The sequence below is a fragment of the Cervus canadensis genome, chromosome 33, assembly GCF_019320065.1.
Source record: "Cervus canadensis isolate Bull #8, Minnesota chromosome 33, ASM1932006v1, whole genome shotgun sequence".
NCBI lineage: Eukaryota > Metazoa > Chordata > Mammalia > Artiodactyla > Cervidae > Cervus > Cervus canadensis.
In genome coordinates this window covers 24136338-24160648 of record NC_057418.1, presented here as the reverse complement: position 1 = coordinate 24160648, position 24311 = coordinate 24136338, and the positions used below count along the sequence as shown (strand labels likewise).

The window sequence follows — 24311 nt, the reverse complement described above, 5'->3', positions numbered from 1 at the left end:
TCTCCTTCCACAGCCAGGCACATCTCCCCAGCTGTCTCCCAGGTGCCTCCCCGCATCTTTCATACCTTTCCTATTCTCCTTTCTTTTCTTTTCTCCCTGTACAATTGGAGGAACCACCTGTGATGTCCTGACTGAGGCCCCTTCTCCATTCCATCCCAAGATTTACCAAAAAGCCACAGGAATATCCCTGAAGCACGCTTCCATTCAGACCCCTTCTTTGCTCCAGAATCTTGTTTTCATCATCTAGTGGAGGAAATAGAATTTTAGTTTATCATTCAAGTCCTCAGACAGTCAGATTTTATTCTGTCCATCTCATCTTGCCAACTCGTGGCTCTTGTGGAGCTGTTTGGTGCTCATGGTCATTTAATCCACCATTGAGTAATCAGAGGAGAAAGATTTATTTAAAATCCAAGTTTCTGGCTTCTCTTGTGAGTGGAAAGCTCACATGTACTGGACACATATTCCCACATGACAGTAATGGCTGGAGTGACATGACTGCTTTCCTTTGAAAAACAAGAGTGGACAGTTATTACACTTGCACAAATGGCCTATGAGCCTCCCTCGTTACCTGTACCAGCCTAACTCCCAGAGTTATTTAGTTTACAAATCCTGCTCTAAACTGAGAGTTTAAACCCGACTGAGACACTCAGAATTACCTGGAATTTCCTTCCATAGTTTTCATGATATTCATAGCCTGTGTGCCTTCTTACCTAGGGGTTCAGAGGTTTTTTTAAGCTTTCTGATTTCTGGTCTCACAGCAGACCTTCTAATTTAGTCTCTGGGCATCCAGCCTGGGAGCTGACATTTTAAACAGATACCTGAGGTGGTTTTTAGTCCTGTGAAGTGAAAGTCGCTCAGTCGTGTCCAACTCTTTGTGACCCCATGGACTATACAGTCCTTGGGGTTCTCCAGGCCAGAATACTGAAGTGGTTAGCCGTTCCCTTTTCCAGGGGATCTTCCCAACCCAGGGGTTGAACCCAGGTCTCCTGCATTGCAGGCAGATTCTTTACCAGCTGAGCTATGGGGGAAGCCCGTTGTTGTTTTGTTGTTTTAAGTCCTACTAACTGTTGAAAAGCACTCCTCTACACCATCTTAGCTCCAACTTTCTGTTCTCGCTACTCATTCTTTTCTGCCTCACAAGACTCAACTCACAAGCCACCTCCCTGATGCCTTTGCAGATCACTATTAGACTGACTTCCCTGGACTGACCTTACCTCCCATGGTGTACTCCTGCTCTATACTGTCAGGTTAGTCCTTTTTTCCTGCTTCGGGAACAGATCGGAGGTGAAATGTTCTTTTCTAAAGAAGACACACCTGTATGTCACAATTTCTGTCTTCCTGCTTCCAGGAAGGCTGTGAGCAGTGGTGGACCCTGGCGTTGAAGGATGCCTTGCGCCCTCAACTGAGATGGTTCCGCTTCAGCCCAGGCTCTTCCCTCACTTCCCTGTCACCCCAGCTCCAAATACCTGGAAGACCTGGGCTTGCTTCTAGAGCAGTCTGGCCTTTGAAGAGACCTGTGTTGCCATGTTATGGAAATCACCACACAACGAGGTGTCAGGCATGGTGGAGGCCAGCCCAGAGCCAGCAGAGTCACTTCTACACATAGCAGTTAACTGGTTTAGCTACGCATGTCCCATCACCGAAGAACCAGATATTAAATGTGGCTGAGAAAGTGACGTAGCTTCGACTAAGACAAGTCTTCACGTCCCATTTCTGCCTTTCTCAAACCCCTGTGAAACACTAAAGGGAAGGCATCATGTACATTTCGATTAGATATTTTCAAGACTTGGAAGAAAGGACATTGGAACAGGACAGCAGTGGGAATCCCCTGGGAAGGTAAACTTTAAAACCATGAGGTGCTGTCTTCCCCCAGATGGCAACATGTCCAGTCTAGCAAGGACCAAGCCAGCCACAGATAAGACTAGGATTTCTGTCTAGAGCTCAGGTGGTCTCCATGCTTAATGAGGGAGGGGACACAGGGTACCATTTGGAGCATCCTTGCCTGTACCAGCAGCTTCCCTGGCAACAGAGAGAGAGATGGTCAACAAAGGCTTTGTGGATGAGGAAGGGATTTGGGAAGAATATTAACAGACTAGAAGGACACTGATGGCCGTTAAAGAGGCTCTGACTTCCAGAGTAGGGATTGTCCAGAGCCCCGCTGTTGCCCAGAGGTAGGGAGTCATGTCCCCCCAAGTGGTGAGTGAGGAAGAGCATGGTGAAGAGATGAAGGGTGGGATTAATAATATCTTGATAATGAAGTTTGCACAAACAGGAAATGTTAGAAAAACTGAGGGAAGAGAGAAAACACATAAACCTAGGATGAAGAGGAGGAAAAATAAAGAGAAACTAAAAGTAGTGACTTACTGAAACGTCCACGGAGAAGTGAAAGGTTTCTGTGGAAACTGCGCCCAGGGAGCAGGAATGTTGCCTCCTGGAAAACGGGGCAGCTCAGCTTCCCTTGTTTTTGTAAGAACTGAGAAGAGATGCCTTCAAAAGTCTTGGATGGGCAGTTCAGCAAGCCGAGGGCTGAGATTTACTGTCAAAAGACAGGTGGGGGCAGACAGATTTACAGCCTGTGCCTTAGGGCCAAATATTAAGAAATTAGAGCTACAAAATTTTATTGGCAAGCCACTTAAGAGATCATAAAGCAAAGAAAGGTGGAGGAAATAGATTTATGAGAGCGGATCACGGCTAGAAAAGCAGGGTCTCTAGCTGGTCTGGATGAACCAGAGGGCCGTCCCAATAGCTGGGTTCCCTGCCCCCGCCCACCAGTCCGCTATCACTGAATATGCCCCTAGAGAGTTAGACAGAAATAAAACTTCCTCAGAGGATATGCTGAATAGAACCCCAAATCCCCAGGCATAGCAACAGACACTCACATCACAAGTATGTATTAAATGCCCGGTGTGGGCAGCAAAGATGCTTCAAACTCTTCCGGAGTCAAGTTACAGCTGAGCCCTCATCCCTTCCTGTTTCATTACCCATTAAAATGCCATCCCTGGGCCTTTGACATTCAGGAGCATCTGTATTTTCCTCCACCGATTCTGTCCTGAAATTTGGGATAAAGGATAAGTGAGGACACTAGAAGGGAACCAAACGGAAGCAATCTCTAATTTGGAAGAGAAAAGGGAAACTAAGCCTGGTTCGGTCTGTCTTCAGGTTCCACCAACCAGTTTCCTCTCCTTTGTCAACTTTGTCACCTGGGCGATGTTACAGAGGGATGCGTTTTTGAAAGAGTCCGTGGACGTGGAGGCAGGTGGAGTGGTTTGCAAGCACAAAGAGGCAATTTTCGGCTTCGTCGGATGCAGACTAAGACGTTAATTTGGGTGGTGAGAGAAGATGCGTCACCAAGAGTGGCCATTTCAATTTTAGATATAATAATATATTGTGATAACTGCAACAGATTGTTGTACCTCAAGTAACCCAGAGATGATGAAACCGAAAAAGAATGACTTTTATTCTTCAGTTTCTGGCTCCTCACTGACCTCTCCCTCGGAGTTTGAAAACATCCACCAGAAATCTATTTGGGAACACCACAGAGGGGCGTAAACTCGGGGGAGAACCCTCCTCATTCAGATGAGTAAGTGAAGGAACTAGGGACTTGGGGGGGGGCACTTCTGGGAGCCTGTTCTCTTCAGGGCAGCTGAGGGCTTCTCAAACGGAGGGGGAGTTCTGTCTGCTGTTGGGTAGAAGGTGGGAAGCAGAGGAATTCACTTGAACTCTGTGGTCAGGCAGGAGCATCTTGGAAGGCTAAGGAAGTTGGAAAGTTGAAAATTGGCTAATGAAAAACAGAGCGATATGCTGTAACACAGGCCGAACAATGAGGAACATTTAAGCTGGGGAACCAAGGATGCCAGTGGGACTTGGACATAATCTTTCTAAAATATGGTCAAGTAAAAGGACTCAGATGCAATTTCTTTTTTTTTTTTTTTTTTTAACCTGTTACCTAATTCAGAGGCAGGATCATAATGGAATATAGAAAGCCCAGTTGCATCAGGAGAAGAAAGTCCTAGGTCAGCTGCACAGGTGCCTGCATCTGATGCCATAGGTGGTCTAGAAGAAATCCAAATCCCCCAGAGGAATCCTCATGTCAGACCCCCACAGATACACGTTCCCAGCCCAAGCTTAAATCCCGCTGGACACATTCTCGAGGCAGTGAGTGGCTGGACACAGAAAGTGAAGCTGCCAAACAGCTGCCAACACCAAGGACAGGTCTAGACCATTATCCCCAGCTCGAAACCCCCTGACACAGCACACCTCCCACCCCCAACGCCACAGCTCCTTGTGGGATTTACAGGTTGACCAGAAACTGTAGGGATGCATCATGCTACAAGCAGTCTGTCCAGGCCAGTGGTGTTTCCAGTGTGGTCCAGGTCAGCAAGACTTCCCTGTAGCTCAAATGGTAAGGAATCTGCCTGCAATGCAGGAGACCCAGGTTCAATCCCTGGGTCGGGAAGATCCCTGGAGAAGAGAATGGCAACCCACTCCAGTGTTCTTGCCTGGAGAATCCCGTGGACAGAGAAGCCTGGCGGGCTACAATCCATGGGATCGCAGAGAGCCAGACACAGCTGAGTGTTATGTGCCAGGTCAGCAGCATCAGAGTCACCTGGAAACTTCTGCTCACTGTTGGCTGTAGAAAGGGGCTTCCAAGCCACCACTGCCCTGGATTTCCTTGTCTTGGGACCCTTTAACTCTGCCACAACACCACGCTGTGTAAACAACCTCCCCCACCGACTTATAATGTCAACTTCATCCAATAATAGGTTTCTATATAAAACTGGATTTTTTTATTCTGGACTCGGTCTTGTGTTCTTGATCTGCTTTTCCATTGCCATCTTAATTATATTAGCAGTATGTAGTTAATTGTATTAGCAGCATATAGTTATATTAAGAGCAATACATAGTATAACTGTAGTAATGATGTATATATGCAACTATATATAATATAAGATATATAATAAATAATATTAATAGATGATATAAATAGTATAAATATTAATTCATTCTTAAGTAGTAGAGTATACCACTTTGTTATAAGTTTTAATGCCTCTTAGAATAAAACTCATTTCTGTCTCTTTTTTATGTGTCTATTTTAAAGGCTGTTTTAAAAGAGCAACTATTTGAATGGCAGAAGATTCTCTTGTTTTCTAAAGGAAAGTTAAGTTTTCTATCTCCCTCTTAATCATCTCCCAATTTGATGTGACTTTTTATGTCTTTTGATTTTCTTATTCAAACAGCATACACATATGTTTTCTAAAACTGGATCTATTTTTATTATTCTGTGACTTGCATTTTTCACTTAGCAGTATTCCACAGACCTATCAATACATGTGTGTCTATTTCCTCTGTATTTTTTTCAACCGTTGTTTCCTTTCAGACTTTTGCTGTTTAAGCAATGCTGCGATAATCATGCCTGCAGGTGTATGCATGCTCATCTTTTGTATAATGCTGCTTTTATTTCCCCAAGATGCACTGTTCAAGGTGGAATTACTGAATCAAAAAGGTATGTATATTCTAAACTTTAATAAATTTTAATAAATTCTGCCAGATTATGTTCTGAAAAGTGGTAATGATTTTCAATCTTACCCAAATTAGAGAAGAGAACCCTTTTTAGAGATCCTCCCTAAATCTAGAGCAGTGTCTTCCAAATTATGGGAATTCATCCCAAATTATTAATGTTCAAAATCTGTACATTATACTCTTTGAAGGAACTTTTACAATGTAGAACTTCAGGCATCACCCCAAACCAGTTACATCATGGGGCTCCAGCTATCCAGTGTTTGTCTGAAGGTCTCTGGGTGATTCCCTTGTGTAGACAAGTTCTGAAGGTCTGGACTAGATGTTATCCGTTTTCTAAAATATTGCATGATTGAGGCAGCATTAGCTCTTTTATTATTATTTCACTCTTCTTCTTTTTTAATCTTTTGGCAGTGCCCTGTGGCATGTGGAATCTTAGTTCCCAAACCAGGGACTGAACCCATGTTCCCTGCATTGGTAATTCAAAGTCTTAACCACTGGACGGCCAGGGAAGTCTCAGCTTGCTGTTTGTAAAATGTGCATTTTCATGACCAGGTTTTATGACTGACCATTGTTCCAGTTTATTCTCTGCTTTAAAAAAAAAAAAAAAAAAACCTTTTAATACTATTTCCAAGGAACTCTTTGCATATTAGAAAATTAGTCCTGTAATCCATATCATTTATATGTACAGTTCCTTTAGTCACACAGGAAGTTTTAATTTTTATGTCATCAAATCTGACAGGTTCTTCTCTCTTCCCAGATTCTGGCTATTGTATATTAAGATGGCCTTTTCCACTGTAAGATTATGCAGATTTTTGCATGTATTCTCTATGAGTAGGTCTGTAATCTATCTGGAATTATTTTTGTAGTTGCTGTGAAGCAAAGAACCACTTGGTTACTTTCCAGATAAATAGATAATTGTCCCAATGCCAGTCAGGAACAAGAACTAGTCTATTTTCACTAGTTTTTAGCAACTAAATGTCAGTCAGCATGGGGCTTGTTGAATAAATTATAGTGCATACATAAAGTGTTTACTATAATGCAACTATTTTTTTAAATGAGATCAATCTATATTTGTTAAGGAAGATGTCTAAGCATTTATTATTATTTTTTAAATTTTTATTTATTTATTTTTGGCTGCACTGGGTCTTTGTTGCTGCACAGGGGCTTTCTGAAGTTGCAGAGCAGGGCCTTCTTTGCAGTTGCGATGGGAAGCTTCTCACTGAGGTGGATTCTTATGTTGCAGAGCACGGGCTCTAGGGCATGTGGGATTCAGTAGCTGCAGTGCATGGGCGTAGTTGCTCCCAGACATGTGGGACCTTCCCGGACCAGGGACCGAATATGTGTTCTCTACATTGGCAGGCAGATTACTATCCATTGGACCACCATGGAAGTCTTGTCATATATTCTTAAATTAAAAAAAAAAAGATATAGAGTGCTTTCTTTAACATCCCCATTTAAAATATTTAGTTTTATATTTGAGTATATTTGATTAACAATGTTGGATTAGTTTCAGGTGTATAGCAAACAGATTCAGTTATACATACACATGTATCTATTCTTTTTCTAATTATTTTCCCAGTTAGGTTGTTACAGAATATTGAGTTCCCTGTTCTGTATAGTAGGTTTTTGTTGGTTATCTGTTTTAAATGTAGCAGTGAGTACTCATCAGTCCCAAACTCCCAGTCTAATCCCTACCCGCCCTTACCCCCTGAGGGGCGTGATGCATAAATTCACTCTGTAAGTCTACAAGTCTATTTCGGTTTTGTAAATAAGTTCATTGGTATCATTTAGTTTTTTGATTCCACATATAAGCAATATCATGTGGTATTTGTCTTTTTCAGACTTACTTCACTTTGCATGATACTCTCCAGATCCTCCCATGTTGCTGCAGATGAATATGCCCCCACTTTAGTAGAAGGAGAACTGATCATTGTTAAAGGCAAGGGGAAAGTTTAGAAAGTTATATATAAAATTCAAAACTTAACATTGTGAGTAGAGTCTTAGGGGAAGAAGCAATTTTAAACACATTATTTAACTTGTGACAAGGAGCGTGATTTGTTTTTGAGATTCAAAATTGCTGCATTAATAATAATTTTAAAAGACAATAAAAAGGTAATTTTGTTCTTTCATGATGAGACATTTGATTTGCCTTTTAATTAAAAATTTTTTTATATGCCCCAAATAAATTGTGACAGATCATGTATTAAAAGCAGCAGAATCTTACTGGCTGACTCCACTCCAGGTGGTCATCCTGGATTTATTCTCGGTTCCAGGACTCATGAGCAGAGGTGATGCAAGCCCCTGATTTGAGAGAAGAGGCTCCCACACCAGGAGACTTGCTGAATTCTCGGAGAAGAGTCTTCTCGGGAGAGATGTCCTCCAAATGGGAGTCTTGTTCAGGAAAAGCCTCCGAGTCCTAAATGTATTCCACCTGCAGAAGTCACCCTGCTTGCAGGTGAATCCATCCGGGACAGCCTGATCACGGGAGAAATGGAGGAGGAAGCCCCGGAAGTCACAGGCAGCTTCTGCTAGTGCCTGTCCCCCTGGTCCAGGTACCACAGATTCACCCTGCTCTCCTTGTTCCTTGCTGTCTGCTCCTACTCAACAACCTCCTGACAGACTCCTCCACCTAAAACCAGGCTTTGAGTGAGGCTCAGCCCCTCGTCTTCTTCCCCGACCCCCGCTGAGTCTGTGATCGGAGTAAGAAATTGATAATAAAACACATACCCCTTCCTAGAAAGGTTCTATCTGTAGCAGAGACTCCAGAGCCAAAATACCTGGGCTCAACCCGCAGTTCAGCAATTTCCTAGCCCTGTAACGCGAGCAAGTTACTTCACCTTCCTGTTCCTTAGTTTCTTGCTCTGTAAGATGGGATAATAATAGTACCCACTGCCTGGGATTTGTTATGAGGATTCGCTACAGCAATGTAAGGACCGCACACTGCAAGGCCAGCACTAAGGGACAATAAGGCTGGACAGTTCCTTATTGTTTATTCCAGCTTCTAATTGATTTCAGAAATGGTTTTTGAGAAGAGCTTTTCACAGTTTCTTCCCACACTCATTTTTAACATTTTTTTGGAAGGAGAAGGACTCTCAGGAACTTGAAAGCCCTGCTGATACCCGGGAATCAGTAAGCAGGAACAGATGAGCATCTCCTGGGTTTGCATTTCTGAGCTGCCATCCCCAGCCCTGCTGCCTCACCAGGTGCCTCCTCCCCGGACTCTCGCCATCTTCTTAGCTGGATGGGGGTGAGGGGGCTTGGACCCTGAAGATGCCTGACAAAAAGGTCACAACCTATAGACCAAGGCAAACTGGTTGGCCGCTTACAGGTAGGGCCTTGACCTAAGAATGGGGTCCATTTTTTTTTTAAACTTTTTTTTTTTTAACACCACACCACAAGTTCCCTATGTTAGTTCCCTGAGCAGAGACAAACCTATGCCCCTGTATTGGAAGGGCAGAGTCTTAACCATTGGAGCACTAGGGAAGTCCCAGGTTCCATATTTTTCTTTACAGAAAGAGTTTGGTTGCCTGAGACAAACACCGCTGTGGTGGGGAGCTGTGAGTGACAGGCCGGCACTAACCACCACCCTGAGATTTCAGACTCGCTTCTCCTTGACAGGACGTCCTCCAAGGACGTCTCCACCGAGTCAGCGCAGCGCTAGATCCCTCCTCTCAATCTGGCTGCCGCTGGGGAATTCTGCCGCCGAAACCACATCTATGGCAGCCATGAAGAAGTCTTTCTTTTTACCCCCTCAATTTTTTTGTGTGTGTGGGATTTTGTGGGGGGTGAGGTGGGGCCAGCGCTTTCATGTTCGTCTTTGGAATGAAAATGGCATCTTTCTTTCATGAGTAATAGGCACAGAGGGTTCTGCAAATCCTTCGGCCTCTCAGAAATGGCATGTTCAAAGTCCTAGTTGGGGCGCCTGCCAGGTCAGCGGTCCTCGCTGTTCCCTCAGCTGTGGGTGCCGACGTGAGAAAATCGAGGCTTCGGGTCCCTCTGCAGAGCTTGTTTCTCAGGGCTGGGTACTTCCCGTTGGCAGAGAGAGTGCCTACGTGGCTTCCCAGAGCTCAGCAGGGATGAAGTATGGGAAGTGTGGTACCAGGATGGTGACATAGTTTGACAGGTGATACTGTGTGTGTTCAGGGTTTTGAGCTCCTCTTTATTGGCTCATTGAGGTCCTGGCATCATTTCCCCTGGGACTGCATCAAGCAGTGTCTTCTCTCGGTGGTCCTTGTGGTATCCAGAGGTCTATCCTGCCCTGGCAACTGTTGTGAACTTGTGTCTCCAAGGTCACAGAGAGGTGGGAGGTTGGGAAATAAAAAGACTCACCTTTCAGAACACTTTATCCAAAACCTGGCTCAGGACATTTGTAAAGCTATCTCTTTTATCTTTCTGCCTCTAAGCAATCATAGAAAACAAATGGGGAAATCTCCTTATAGCTTTAAACTCTCTGATACAGGCTCCCCTTCACTTTTTTAAACCAAGGCCAAGGCTCAGCAGCTTTTCCACAGGACTAAGCCTGGATTCTAAGCCTGGATTCACCTGGGGTTCTGTCTTTTCAGGGTCCAGGTCTTTATATACCTCACGGACTCTGGTTCTGTGATCCTGGGCTAGAAGCAGTTGGTACCAACACTGCTAAGTACTGAAAACCGATTTCTCTATCTGAACCTCCTGTGTTTTCATAAAATAGCTTTTCCTTACATACATTTTTTTGTTTGGTTGTTTTTTTGCATTCATTGGCTTATAAGGATTGTTAATGGCTGTTTTTGAATATTTAATAAATTCAAAGATGAATGAATGGGTCATTAGCTCTAGATTTTAATCCCATCTTAGTGAAGCATCTAGCAGCCCCTGTTTGGCACCTTCAACCCTTCCCTTGTTTTGAGCAAAGTGGCACCGTAGCCTGGTCGCGCCCTGGAGACCCGTGTGTGCACCTCATGTCCTCAAGGACTGGGAGGGTCCGCAGAGCAGCTCCCAGAGGCCACGATCCCTCCTGATGACTGTGTTGCCCCCTTGTCCCACCCTTCTCCCCTCCAGCCTGTGATCTGGGGCCCTTGGTGATGACACGTGGGTTTTCTGGTTATAAATCTGGGAATACGCAGGAATCTGGACAGCATACACCCCATCGAGCCTGAATTCCTGCAGGCTGTAAAATGTTTACCAGCTCACAAAGCTTTCATGGGCCTCCCCCACAATCATTGACTTCTCAGTGAAAAGGCATCTGCTGACAGGTTGCAGAGCTGCCTGGGGGCCTTTCGGAGCGCTGAGTCTGGAAGGCGCTCAGAACACTGTCTGCCCCGGAGTCTTCTGGGAGACTGGCTCTTGACCAAGGGTCCGGGGCCGGCCAGCAGCCTTGGAGTCCCTTCCTCTGCTCCTAGCTAGCCCGGCCTCCTGAGGACATCCCACCCTGATTCAAAATCACTTTTTAAAGTGTTTGCGCGCAGTGTTTCCTTGCTCCAGTTTTGTTGTTGTTCATTTTGTTTTGTTTTCAGTTCCATCTAGTTATGCTGAAAGCTCCTATTTTGTCAGTTCTATGCAGATACCAAGTGCCTAGGCCAGAGCCCATGGTCCCGTTCCCAGGTCATGAGCTAGGAGCTGCTCTGGGGGCAAAAGAAGGGAGTGAGCCTGGCCCAGGAACCGTCACCATGAAACAGGCTTTGCTGCCAATGAGGGCGCCACTGGCCACTGCCTCCGACGTCAACATCTCGGGTCACCAGCTAGAAATAGAGCCATTCCTGGTGCCAAGGGACAGAAGAAAACGACGCGTCAGCTCACCCACTATCCCTGGCAGGAACCGGGGGCAGGAAGGGTGCCTGGATGGCCTCAGGGACCAGGAACACTGAGCAGAAGAAATGATTGTCACACTGTCCTACTTAAGGGCTACCCGTTAGTCAGAGAGGAGGACATGTCTCCCCCAGAACTCGAAGGACAGGATATGAAGAATCTGCCCAAAGCACCATATTTCTAAGAGTCACATTGGCCTTAAAATTCCAGAGGAATTTTTCTTCCTACTCATCAGATACAGTTAACAATGGGGGCCAGAAGGCAGTGTAATGATACAGTCAACATACTGAAAACAAAACTGATGACCAGGGATTCTACATCCAGAAAAATCATCTTTCAAATATGAAGGTGAAATAAATACATTACCAGACAGACAATTCGTTACTAGTAGACTTGCTATAGAAGAAATACTCTTAAGAATTCCTTCAGGCTGAGAAAAAATGATACCAGACATGTGACTCAAATCCATAGGAAGAAATAAAGAGGGCTGAAAATGGTGAATATGTGGATTAATATTTTAAAAAATGCTAAGTCATGTCTGACTCTTGCAATCCCATGAACTGTAGCCTGCCAGGCTCCTTTATCCATGGGATTCTCCAGGCAAGAACACTGGAGTGGGTTGCTATTTCCTTCTCCAGGGGAACTTCCCGACCCAGGAATTGAACCTGAGTCTCCCACACTGCAGACAGATGCTTTACCAACTGAGCTACACAGGAAGCCCTTGGATTAATATTAGAAAGTCTATAAATATATATATTTTCTCATTTTTGTCTTAGCTTCTTTAAAAGATATAAAGTTGTACAAGCCAATAAATATAACATTACTGAGTTTATAACATCTAGATACATATGACAATAATAATATGAAGAAGGGAAAGACTGGAGCTACAGTATGATGGAGCAAAGATTTTTATTTTATCAAATTTAAGTTAGTATTAATCTAAAATAGATTGTGAAAAGTTACGATGCATGCTGTAAAAGCAACAACTAAGAAAATAACTTTAGAATAGTAAAAAAAAAAATCAACAGATAAATATAAATGATACCATAAAGATATTTATTGCACCAAAACAAAGGAAGGGCCAGTAAGGAGGAATAGAGGAATAAAAAAGACAGGAGACATATTCAAAACAATAACAAAGTGGTAAATGTAAATCTAAACCTATCAATGATCCCATTAAATGTAAATGCTCATAGAGCATAATAACAGTTACATAATTATGCCTAACATGTATTGAGAACTTACTATGGGCCGGTCCTATACCAACACTTGAGACATTTATCTCTTTTCATCTTCTGATAGCCCTATCCTGAAGATTCACTGCAAGGACTGATGTTGAAGCTGAAGCTCCAATACTTGGGCCACCTGATGCAAAGAACTGACTCTTTAGAAAAACCTTGATGCTGGGAAAGATTGAAGGCAGGAGGGGGAGGGGATGACAGAAGATGAGATGGTTGGATGGCATCACCAACTTGATGGACATGAGTTTGATCAAGCTCTGGGAGTTGGTGTTGGACAGAGAAGCCTGGCATGCTGCAATCCATGGGATCTCAGAGAAGAGTTGGACACAACTGAGTGAATGGAACTGAATAGCCCTGTAGAATGCGTATGGTTATTTATATTTTAAATATAAGGAAGCCAATGAAAATCAGGATTGAAGAACTTGCCCAGGGATGACAGAACAAGAACGCAAAATAAGCTTTTTGGAATCCAAATGACAAACAAGGTGAAAAATTAAACTCATTCTAATAAAGAAGTGAGTGCAGACACACAGTTGGAGAAGATTTGGGAAAGGGGGAAGAAGCAATGCCAGCTGCCATCCTCCAGTGTTCTTTGTGAATTAACCCATGTAGTCTCAACAACACTTCCAGGCAAGTGGTACTATTGTCCATCTTTACAGTTGAAGAAGCTGAGGCACGGGGAAATAACCTTGCCCAAGTTCGCATCATAAATAGTAGAACGAGGTTTCAAATGGACTAATCCAGCTGCAGACCCCGTGTGCATATTATGTTGCCTCTCAGTCCCATTATCCCCCTCTCCCCAGTTCACCAGTTAAATCACAGAAACAGAAATGGAAACCAGAGGTGGGATGGGATTGGGGTGAACCAGTCCTTTCTGCTTTGGGTGCATGATGGGGGCGAGGTTTCTGAACAATTATGTAAGTTTCAGATGCATTCACACAGTGCTCAATCACGTCCAACTCTGTAGCCCCATGGATTGTAACCCACCAGGCTCCTCTGTCCATGGGATTCTCCAGGCTAGAATACTGGAATGGGTTGCCATCTCCTCCTCCAGGGGATCTTCCCTACCCAGGGATCAAACTTGTGGCAGGCAAGTTCTTTACCACTAGTGCCACTTGGGAACCCCTTCATAACTACTTTGAAGCTTTCTACTTCCCCACAAGGAAGGGGTTGGGATTAGGCATTAGAAAATAACTACTAGTTTTAAAAATTAATTTATTTATTTTAATTGGAGGCTAATTACTTTACAATATTGTAGTGGGTTTTGCCATACATTGACATGAATCAGCTATGGGTATACATGTGTCAACATAGTTAAAGAAAAAGGAAAAGAACTACTATTTTCATGAGCATCTCATATAATCTTCACAGTTGTCTGTGAATTAGGTGTTACTGTTATCACCTTGCTGATGAGGAAGCAGAGGCTCTGAAAATTCATGACCAATGGTCATAAAACTTGCATGGGCCGGAGCCAAGAAGTGCGGCCAGGCCTGCCTGACTCCAGGGACCACAGGGTCCCTTCTGTGCCTGGGGCGGGAGGTCAGTGGGGGTTGGAGGGGAGCCTGGCATCACTGTCCACCTGAATTCACTGCACTCTGAAGATGCATGCCACAACTCTGATCTTGGGCAGCCAGCGCTAAACCACCAGCAAGAAGGGGGCTCACACAAAAACAAAGAAACAAAAGGCTTTCATTTAATTCTTTATTTGAACATCAAATAGGTAGAGAAAATTGTTTAAGGTGCTTCAGCATCCCACTGGATTCTTTTTTTTTTTTAAGGTGCAAAAGAGGTTTACAAGTGTGTTTCATTAAACAAAGCAAAGCTGCAACAAAACAGAATCACATCAATAATAGTATGCATCGGCGTAGTAATCCATCAAACACAATTTGGCATTTGAGCTTTTCCCCATAAAAACAAGAGCTCTACACTGAAGAATATGTAGTGCACAAAAAGCGCTGTTTATAAACTGTGAGAGAACATAAACTGGCATAATGTCACTTATTAATTCAAGTCTCTGTGACCAATGACCTCTCTGTGAATGCAAAGGGGTCCCGTGCCGCAGGCACCCGTTCATGGGGTTGTATGTGGTTTCCAGGGTACACAGCTCTGTAAAAACACACTGAAGATGGGTTTGAAACATGGCAGCATTTACACATTTTAAAAGTTCAGGCACATTTGGATGCGAAAAAAAAAAAAAAAAAAAGAATAGAAATTTTTCTTGAATCTCTGAAAGACAGTGCAAACTTGAAGTGCCATAATAGAGGCAGCAGTTACTTAGAAAACAATTTTCAGTGACTTAAAAGGAGGCCACATTCACTTTAATCCAAATGGAAAGGAACTGCAGTTAGAAACGGAGAAATAACACTAATGAAAAGGTGGATGTGTGGGACCGCACTTAAAGTCATTTGCTCCAGTTGACAGTTAAGTTTTCAGGGAGTTCACCCAGGAAGTGTACAGTGTCATCTGGCTCATCATCCCAAGACTTGAACCCAAGAGAATCACGGTTGTCTCAGAAGCTATGTTATGACTCTACGTGTGTTTCTAATAACTAGTTTCTGGAAGCAAATCTGCCTGTGGATATCAGACATTAACTATGGTCCTAGTGATCACTCCCAGTACCCACAGTCCATCTCAGAGGTGGGGAGTGTGACTAGGAAGGGATTTGGGATAGGTTTCATGTAGGGGTAGTCTAAACCAATGGCCTAAACCAACAGCCATTTCAGTGTATAAAGATTTTAATGCAAGAACATCTTAATGGGATCAGAAGTTGGATTATCAGTTAGTCCCTTATATATGGCATGGTTAAACATAGTTGCAAGGTTAGTAGGGAAACTGAATCAGTGACTACACTTCCTCAGGAGCTGGGTTTTGCAACCTATGTAGGGTCTTCTCTTTGGATGAACTAGCCTCTCTGATTGTTGCGTGACAGTGTTACGGAATCATTACCACAAGCCTGGAGCTAGGCAATGGCTAAAAGAAACGCAGACCACTAGCTATTTCTTGGACTGAACTGCACATGCCTCTATTTCTGCCCCAGAACTCAAGCTGCCATTATCGGATCGGCTGTCATATACAGCTAGTTATTCATGGCTAACAGGACACAAGTGAGATGCTGAACCCTGGTGCATGCCCCAAGCGCCAGTGCTGATCTGCCTCAAAATGCTTTCAAGACTCTTATTACGATATTTTGCATTCTTAAAATGCCCAAACCCATTTCCCCACTCTATTCTAACCCATCCACTCCCACTTTGACCATGTCTTTCCAACTTTAAACTGTATCAGAGTAGGGGGGAAAAATACAGCATATTCCCTACATCCGAGTAACATCAGCTACAAAGTATCAGCTCTCCATTAGTGGCACTTCGTATAAGAATAAGAGATTTCTAAAATTACTTGAAACTCCTGGGCTAACATACCAACCATCTGGTGTTCTCTGCCCATTTCAAATGTAATAGTGTCTTTACATGAATACAAACATCTTATGTGAATAATGTAAAACCCTCCGCTGGATTATTGTTTGGATTTAGCTGGTATTACATCATCTAGAATCCTAGAATTTTTTTTGTTTGTTTTTATTTTTTTAAAAGAAAATCTAAGTATAAACATTAAAAAGAACCCACTGACCCATTAGCTACTGTCCAAAAATATTACTACTTATATTTTGGTAAAGCAAAATTAGCTGCCCTGAATAATTTTCCTTTTCAGGCATAATCTCTGCTACATATGATTGTCTATCATTCAATATCCAACAATAGGCATCTGGATTAGTGCTATTTCGTCTACTGTGGATATAAAAGTTGATATGAAAATGTGATCATCATTTAAATGAATAATCACCAGGCCTTAGGCATCAATGACTACATGACAAGGTAGTAATACAAAAAAAGTAAACATATTTTTCGTTGGCTTTGAATGTTAACCCAGTCAAATTAAATCCAAAACAGAATCACTACATTCAGTTGTCTGATAAACAAGCACTGCAATTTCAAAAAAATATATATTATACTATATAAGGTGCTTCTTAAACAAAAACAACAAAAGAATTATGTTCTAAACATTCTTACTGCAGATACATAAAATCGCCCCCAAATTTAGATGCACTTGTGAAAAAACTTTTTTTTTGGCCTTCCCAGGTTCCCGGCCCTTTGGTGATCACTTACTGGGTAATCAGATGAGTGAAATCCACTTTTGAAACAGGCATCCCAAGAGAAGCCCTAGAAGCTTGGCTGGGTTTGTTGACTAACACATTGCCTATCAACAGGATTCGAGTTACAGACAATGCGGTCACCAGAGGAAACCAAACTTTCTTTATAGCTGAGAAGGGGAACTAATTCATAACTGCCTTAGAGAAGCAAAGACCCAGGGAAGCCTGCCCTGTAATTGGAGTGAGCTTTTCTTGTTTAGCCTATAGGTCCAATGGATTCCTATGGCCCAATTCTAATCTTTCTCTCTTGGTTTAGGAAGTTTAATGAAGCAGAGTCTGGAGAAGTTTCGTTTCGTTTTTTCCCCTCGAGGCTAAACCCTGATTTTTTGCATGAGCTCTAAACAACCAGGCCCCCGGCAGCCTGAGTTCAGAAAGCTCCAATCCTGGCCCTCCTCCCCCACGGAGCACTTGCCTCCAACCAGGGTCACTGGGAGCACAGAAGGGAAGAGGAGGCGGTGGAGGACAGCCCTCCACGGACCCCAGGGCAGCCCCGTATTGCACTGTCGGGTCAGCCCGTAGCACTCCTAAGCGGCTGCAGCCTGTGGCAGGGCCACCCTGGGCCTCACAGTTTTATCCAGTTTCTGCCCTGTTTACCTCTTTGGTCTCTAGCCCCTACAAGAATCATGCACGTTTACTATTAAGACCAGTGCCCCGGGGTTAAAAGTGTCACCAGCATGCCTGCTCCTTTGCCCTTGGTCGCAGCCTGTCTGTGCCTGTGAAGCCGCTCAGTCGTGTCCGACTCTTTGCGACCCCATGGACTATAGCCTACCAGGCTCCTCAGTCCGTGGAATTTTCCAGGCAAGAGTATTGGCCTAGGCCCTAGGAATTCACCTTGTAAGTGACACAGCGGGAAGAGCCATGTAGAGCGCCCTCTGCTGGTAGGAGTGAGATCACACTAGAAGAGGTCCTGAAGCCCATTTACTGCAAGTCCTGGGGGGTGGCGGGGAGCAGGGGGAGGGGAGGCTTTCGTTTATAAAATGAAAATGAAAACAAAACACAAGTATCTATCTAAACTGGTGGATGTGGAGGTTACATAACTGGGATCAACGTTGCTGCTTTCCATGGATCCATGGGAAGCAAGAATTAATTGGAACTCATGACCTATATGTATTTAGTGCTCTCAATGGTAAAGCATCTTAGCAAATTTGAAGGTGCAGTGTACTAAGCTGACAAAGTCTTGACAATCAGGGGCCTTCCTTCCCTGTGTGCATCTTGTATTCCTATAGGGGAAGTGTGTAGACAATCACTGAATATTCTGCTACAGCCATGCAACAGAGCAAAAGCCTTAATAAAATGATATGGACCTATAGGAATACAAGAGGACATTATAATGAACCCTGGGCTTCGCTTTCTCCAAGTCAGCAATTAAAGGAATCACTTTCAGTTCTTTCCTGTGGCTGATGCTCAGATCCATTAAAAAGTGCTTTACGTTCACGGAGGTGAAATGTCCATTCTCCAGGCCTGGGTCACAAGTAGCTAAAGTGCACAGTCATCTGAACCCAGCTCGGAGACCGAGCTCAGTCATGAAGCGCTAGGTGAATCCTCGTGCTGAATAAGGTAGCAAAGGCAGAGAGAGAGAGAGAACGGTTACAAAGAAATGAGCCCTGGAATCCCTTTGGCTGTTCCCAAAACAAGGCGTGCCACGTAGAACTGAGCGAACGAATGAATGGCCATCCATGTCAGAAAGCCAGTGGTGGGTGCATGCCAAGAGCGTGTGCAGGGGCAGAATTCGGCTAGAGTGATGCATGATGTGGGTAAAGTGCAACAGGGATTCTCAGAACCTTGGTGGGGGAGTGGGAGCCAGGGAGCTCTCAGACTGTGCCGGGGAAATTCTCTGCCTCTCCGGTGATGTAATATGTTTGCAAGGAATGCGATGAAGTGCAGCCAGTGGTGGCCAGCTGGCTCTGATTCACGTCCTCCGGGGGTGCGCTCCCTAAGTTGGCTGGGGCGTGCAGGCGGTGGGCATCCAGCATCTCCAGCAGCAGGTCGTAGAGAGGCACCACGTTCTTGCACTTCATGTTGTATAGATGCTCCATGCCTTTGTTGCTGCAGGAGGGGAGACAGATAGGATTGCTCAGACCAGCCTCAGACCCAGGGCGGCTGAAATGCTGAGGAAGGGCAACTAAGAAAAGCCCCAGGACACTGATATGCCAACCTTTCTTCCTGCTTCAAGAGCCAGTTTAGGGTTTACTATACAGGAGACTTTCTCTCCTCCTCTATCACCGCTACATCTAAATAGAGAACAGTTGTGTTTAGTCGCTTGTCGTTTAGTTGCTAAGTCATGTCTGACTCTTTGCGACCCTATGGATTGTAGCTTGCCAGGCTCCTCTGTCCATGGGATTTCTCAGGCAAGAATACTGGAGTGGGTTGCCAGCCACCAAGTAGGAAAGAGGTTTTTTTATGGGGGCGGGGTGGGGGCACATCGCTTGGCTTGTGGGATCTTAGTACCCCGACCAGAGATTAAACCCAGGCCCCCTGCATTGGAACCATGGAGTCTTAAACACTAAGACTTCCAAGGAGGTCCAGGAAGGAACTTTTCAAATACACAAAACAGTTCAAGTTCCCTTGCTCATGACTGTCCAGCTGCTTCACATTTAACTCAGAATAAAACCTAAATTTCTATCTGTGCTGTGCAAGGCCTGACTGACATGCCTCCCACCCACTTCTCAGACTTCCTCCTTCCTCCCTAACCCATACCTTGAGCCAGCCGAGTTTTCATGCTGCCCCTTAAAGATACCAAGTTCTTTATGCCTAGACTCAGGGAACTTGCACTGGCTCTTCCCCGCCCCCACCTGGAGGCACTTCTCCCAGATCTCTGGGTGTCACCCGTCTTTCAACATCCATTTTCCTCCCAGCATGCATGTCAACCTGAAATCCTTCTATGTATGTATCTATGATTATATGTATTTTCATTCTTTATAAAAAGCCTTTACTTGTCTGCCTTGGGTCTTAGTTGCAGCATGCAGGATCTTTGGCTGTGGTGTGCAGACTCTCTAATTGCGGCACACAGGCTCAGTAGCTCTGCGGCATGCGGGATCTTAGTTCCCCAACCAGGATTTGAACCCTTGTCCCCTGCACTGCAAGGCAGATTCTTAACCACTGGACCACCAGGGAAGTTCCTGTATTTTCATTCTTGCTCCCTAAGCGCAAGCACATACACGCAAGCACATACACACACAGACCCAACATACACGGTGCAAATTCCACGAGGGGTAGCAATTTGTCCACCCTGTTAGGCCTAGCACCATGGCAAGACATGGTAAATCCTCAGAAAATATGGGATAGACAGGGAGATGCAGGCAAATAGCATTTCTCCTTTTGACCACTCTCCCCTACGGTCCTTCTCCACCAGCCACACTTCTGCCTGTCTCCTCCACCACACCACCAGCAGGAGACAAAAAGGAAAAAAAAAAAAAAAACCCAAACACTATTATCCAGCTTGAAATTTCTTTTAAAAGAATCATGTGTCATGAGTAGGCAGACCAAGAGCCTCCTAAAAATTACTTGCGTTTTCAGTCAAGGAAAAGTCAACCCTTGTTGGAGACGTGCCATGAAAACAATCGGGCTTCAGAGCAATTCGGGCCGTATAACTGCCACCAAAATTACATTTGTAAGTGGGATTTTGTGGGTTTTTTTTTTTTTTTGGTTGGTTTGTTTTAATTTAAAATGCTGTTAAAGTTAAATGCCCCTGGATTTGACACCGTCCTCCTCTTGCAACCTGATGAATCACATTTACTGTGAGATGAAATCTGGTGTTAAATGCTCTGAATGACAACATACGATCAGGGCCAAGCTTAACACAACAGAGTTCTGTAATTTAGATTGGCTGTAATGAGGTACCACAATATTGTTGTCGGTGTTGGGGTGTGTGTGTGTGTGAGAGAGAGAGACAGTCTGCAAGCCAGCTCAAAGCTTGCAACAGAATAGCAACTTCTCTTCAGCCCTTCACACAATTCAAACAGAAACTCCCATTGCCATTGCCCTTGGCCACTTTTTGCCAGTAAAACTAGCAAAGCTTGTATATTCAGCACAAATATACTTTGGTATTAACTAATGAGGCTTCCTAATGTTGACAAGCAATTAATGGATCTGAAAATTCAGCAATTCCAACCACCACCCCACCAACAAAAAAATCCTTCATCTGTGATACACGGTTTCTCCATCAAATTCCTAGCTCAGAGTAAAGCTAATATATTTTCTTCAAGAGGAAGGCTACTCTCTCAGCCAGGAAATTTGGTAGAGTCTTATGTTATTCTGATCCACCCCCCTCTTCCTTCTGTGTAATATTCATCAAAAGAAATGGACAGGAAAGGACTGAAAATGTATACTCCAAATGCAGTAACCTACTTAACCTGGCCAAATTCTCGGGGACTCCTGGGAACACAGACTGTAGTCACTTTGACAAGTGAGAGCCATCATTTGTGAATTTCAAATTCATGGGGAAGACCTCAGGTAATGTGTCTGTTCCTTTATGAGTGACAACTCCTTCACTCAGTAATCAGGTTATGCTTATATACCGCATCTAAGACTTCATACATGGCATTGAGATGATGACAATGAAAGAAAGATACATTTATTTTCTCAAGAAGTGAACAATTTGTGGAGTTAGCTCCAGAAGAGGAGGTGCCTGGGACTCTGATGGGATGAACTTGCCACCTGACTCACAGTTTTTCAAGGTTTGAAGACCTCCTAAAAAAATTAATCTCTTTCCCAACACCTTGGCCCTTCCCTCAGAGCCACTGAGAAACAGAATCTCTATTTCATTCCTGGAGACCGAATGTAAGCCCAAGGTCATAGGGACTTCATCATGCAGGTGTATCATCACTTTATTGTTGTGATCTTTCTGGAGTAAAGAATCTAATACTTTCTTCATCTGTTCCCTGAAGGATAGGTTCTGCTCATGGCAACAGTACCCACTACGTCCCTGGCCAGGCATTTAGAATAGAAACAAAGCCACCTTCACCTTCTGGCGCAGACAGGCTCTATCTTCTCTGCTATCAGCCTTCCTTATCTCCTGTAGAAAATATTTATTGAATAGTTACTCCATGCCAAGCCCCATGCTTCGGGGTACTGGGTCCTCAGAGTAAGCAAAACGGCTTGTGAGAACTGCCTCACAGAATTTACATTTGTAGTCTAATGGTGCTGAAAGATAATAAAATGGGCAATAACAATCTGGAAGAACAGGGTATCAATCCCATCTATGTGTTAAGGGTCAGGAGATGCTTCCTGCAAGGAGTCATATCTAAGCTATGACAGCCTTGCTTACTGTCCAAGAAGATTCACTCTCTGTGCCCTGTGTTCATGATCCTTGACTTTGGGTGTTATTCTATGACTTGCTCGCCCAATGGGATATTCGTGGACAGGGACTGAACTGAAAGATTAAAATGCACTTCGCCAAACTGACTCTCCCTCTGGTGCCTCTGCCATCAATATGAGAACATGTCCCAGCTCTCCTGTTGGTACCAGGAGGACAAAAGGCACTCAGGTTAGTCACCCAGCTGACCTTCAGAGCCTCCAGCTGTGCCCAGCTTCCATCACCTGACCTTCAGATGCGTGAGTCCAGAGGCAGTAAAACAGCCGTGCAGCCAGCCTGCAGCACTTCCCCTTTGACTCAGAGAATAGCTGATCAGCGCCAGAGCCTAGACTACCAGGAAGTCCTACAAGTTAAGTAAGGCTGCAGCATAAGAGGGGCTTCCTAGGTGGCTCAGTGGTAAAGAATCTGCCTGCCAAGAAGGAGTCTTAGGTTTCATCCCTGGGACAGGAAGATCCCCCGGGGAAGGAAATGGCAACCCACTCCAATATTCTTGCCTGGGAAATCCCATGGACAGAGGAGGCTGGTGGGCTATAGTCCATGGGGTTGCAAAGAGTCGGAGACGCCTTAACGACTCAAGTGTAGCAGCTGCAGCAGAGGATAAGAAGCAACAGAAGCAAAGTAAATGGATTTATATTTTCATCTAAAAGCAACGGGAAGCCATTTCAAGGCTTTAAGTGGGAAAACAGTGCGATCAGATTTGGTATCAGAATGATCACGCTGGCTCTATTGTGGAGAGTGGATCAGAAAGGCTGTTAATGGATCTGAAATTAAATCTGGAGAGATAGGTTAGGCAGCTGGGGCAGACATCTAGAAGGAAATGATGGAGGCTCGGACTTGGGTCATGGCAAAGGGGGCGACAAGAATGGACTGAGAGGGCTAGAAGAGTCGCGGTTGACCGTCCATGGGGGGTTTGGACCCAGAGTGTCTCATTTAGAATTTACACCCAGAAGTAAGAAGAGTGTGAAATGGGAGCTGTAACAGATGTGCCCAGCGCCTTCTGAGGATGAGTATGGTCACAGACTGCCCGTGACTGGTTAGGACAAAGTGAACAACCAAAGAGGATGCCCCCCTCCCCTGACCTGCACGCCGTACACTCTCCCCGCCACGTAAGATGCTGCATAGACTCCAAACTGAGTCTGAGTTAAAACTTCCTCTGTGAAGCCTTCTCTGACGCCCACCCACACCCCAGACAGATCCAGGGCCTCCCTCCAGCATCCCCCCATGGTGTTCAGGCTCATCGTGGGCCCAGAACTGCCCCAAGTGTGTTATCTGTATGCAGGTATCAGCCCTTCCTGGGCCCGCTGCCACACAGCGTTGGGGGCTGGATTCCTTTATGTCTTTGCCGCGAGAGAAACCCAGGGAGGACTCACCTCATGTGCCTGAAATGAGACAGGAGGAGGAGGAGTTGGGCCAGACGCCGGTGCTGCTGCTGCAGAGTTAGGCCCGCTTTGGCCATCAGATGGATCAAGGTGTCTGTGATCTTGTCCAGGACGCGGTGGATGTGGTCCTTCTCTTCCAGAGACCTCAGAGTGCTGGACAGAAATGTGTACACCCCTGAATGTGCAGAGAGAGAGAGAGAGAAACTCAAAGAGGGTAAGGTCCAGGATGCGTGGGGAGTGACGCTGAGCCAGTGCCCCTCTGCAGTCCCCACCCTCCCCGCCCAACCACTGAGAAGCTCAGGATCTATTTGGTCCAGGCAGCTATGCAAAACTCCTCATGAATATACACGTCGGAGAGCACGTGCCTAGGAAACTCATGTCTCCTCCTGTGTGAGCCAGTTTCCAGGGTTTGTCAGCAAGATTTCCTAGAAAGGCACTGCTTGCCTTGGGGCCATGGCGGTTATACCAGCCATCTCTCCTCTGACAGGCCTTTTGCCAATGCTAACTATTCTGTTAACACTGATGACAGCTCCAGGCAGGCAGCATTATCGCTCCATTTCACACAAGGAAACAAAAGTGCAAAAAAAAAAAAAAACGTATTAACTTGTGGAGTGAACACGACGGGACAGAGCAGGGTTGCGAATGACCCCAATGTACTGACTCCACATCCTGTCTTATAATGGAAACTCTCAGAAGACACGGGACACCCTCGGTGAAGGAGTAAAAGGGATTTGCTAAGTGATTGACAGGTAACATTTGCAGGTAGGGCTTAATTTGCTGCTACATTTCAGGTCAGGTTTGGGGCCTTCGTACTTTCCAAGCTCAGCTGAAAGGTTTATGATAGGAGAGGCAAAAGGACCCTGGGAAGT

General features: G+C 44.7%; 1 protein-coding gene and 2 long non-coding RNA genes across 6 annotated transcripts in view; 1 reads left to right on the top strand and 2 right to left on the bottom strand.

Moving 5' to 3' along the window:
* The first annotated feature begins 1294 nt into the window (after positions 1-1294).
* LOC122434162 lies at positions 1295-10511 on the top strand. The gene is made up of 3 exons (XR_006267279.1): positions 1295-1836; positions 3160-5503; positions 7794-10511. It is a non-coding gene; the product is annotated as an uncharacterized LOC122434162 (long non-coding RNA).
* On the bottom strand, positions 1835-3279 carry LOC122434163. The gene is made up of 3 exons (XR_006267280.1): positions 3171-3279; positions 2880-3049; positions 1835-2536 (listed from the first exon to the last, which is right to left on the bottom strand). It is a non-coding gene; the product is annotated as an uncharacterized LOC122434163 (long non-coding RNA).
* Positions 10512-14232: 3721 nt separating the features above from the next.
* The window catches only part of ESR1 (estrogen receptor 1), a 272302-nt gene continuing 262223 nt past the window's right edge, over positions 14233-24311 (bottom strand). For all 4 annotated transcript variants that reach the window (XM_043457166.1, XM_043457168.1, XM_043457167.1 and 1 more), the window contains 2 exons: positions 23434-23617; positions 14233-18795 (listed from right to left, as the gene is read on the bottom strand). In XM_043457166.1, the coding sequence (XP_043313101.1) occupies positions 18561-18795; positions 23434-23617 (419 nt within the window). In that variant the 3' untranslated portion in view covers positions 14233-18560. The remainder of the gene's footprint in view (positions 18796-23433; positions 23618-24311) is intronic.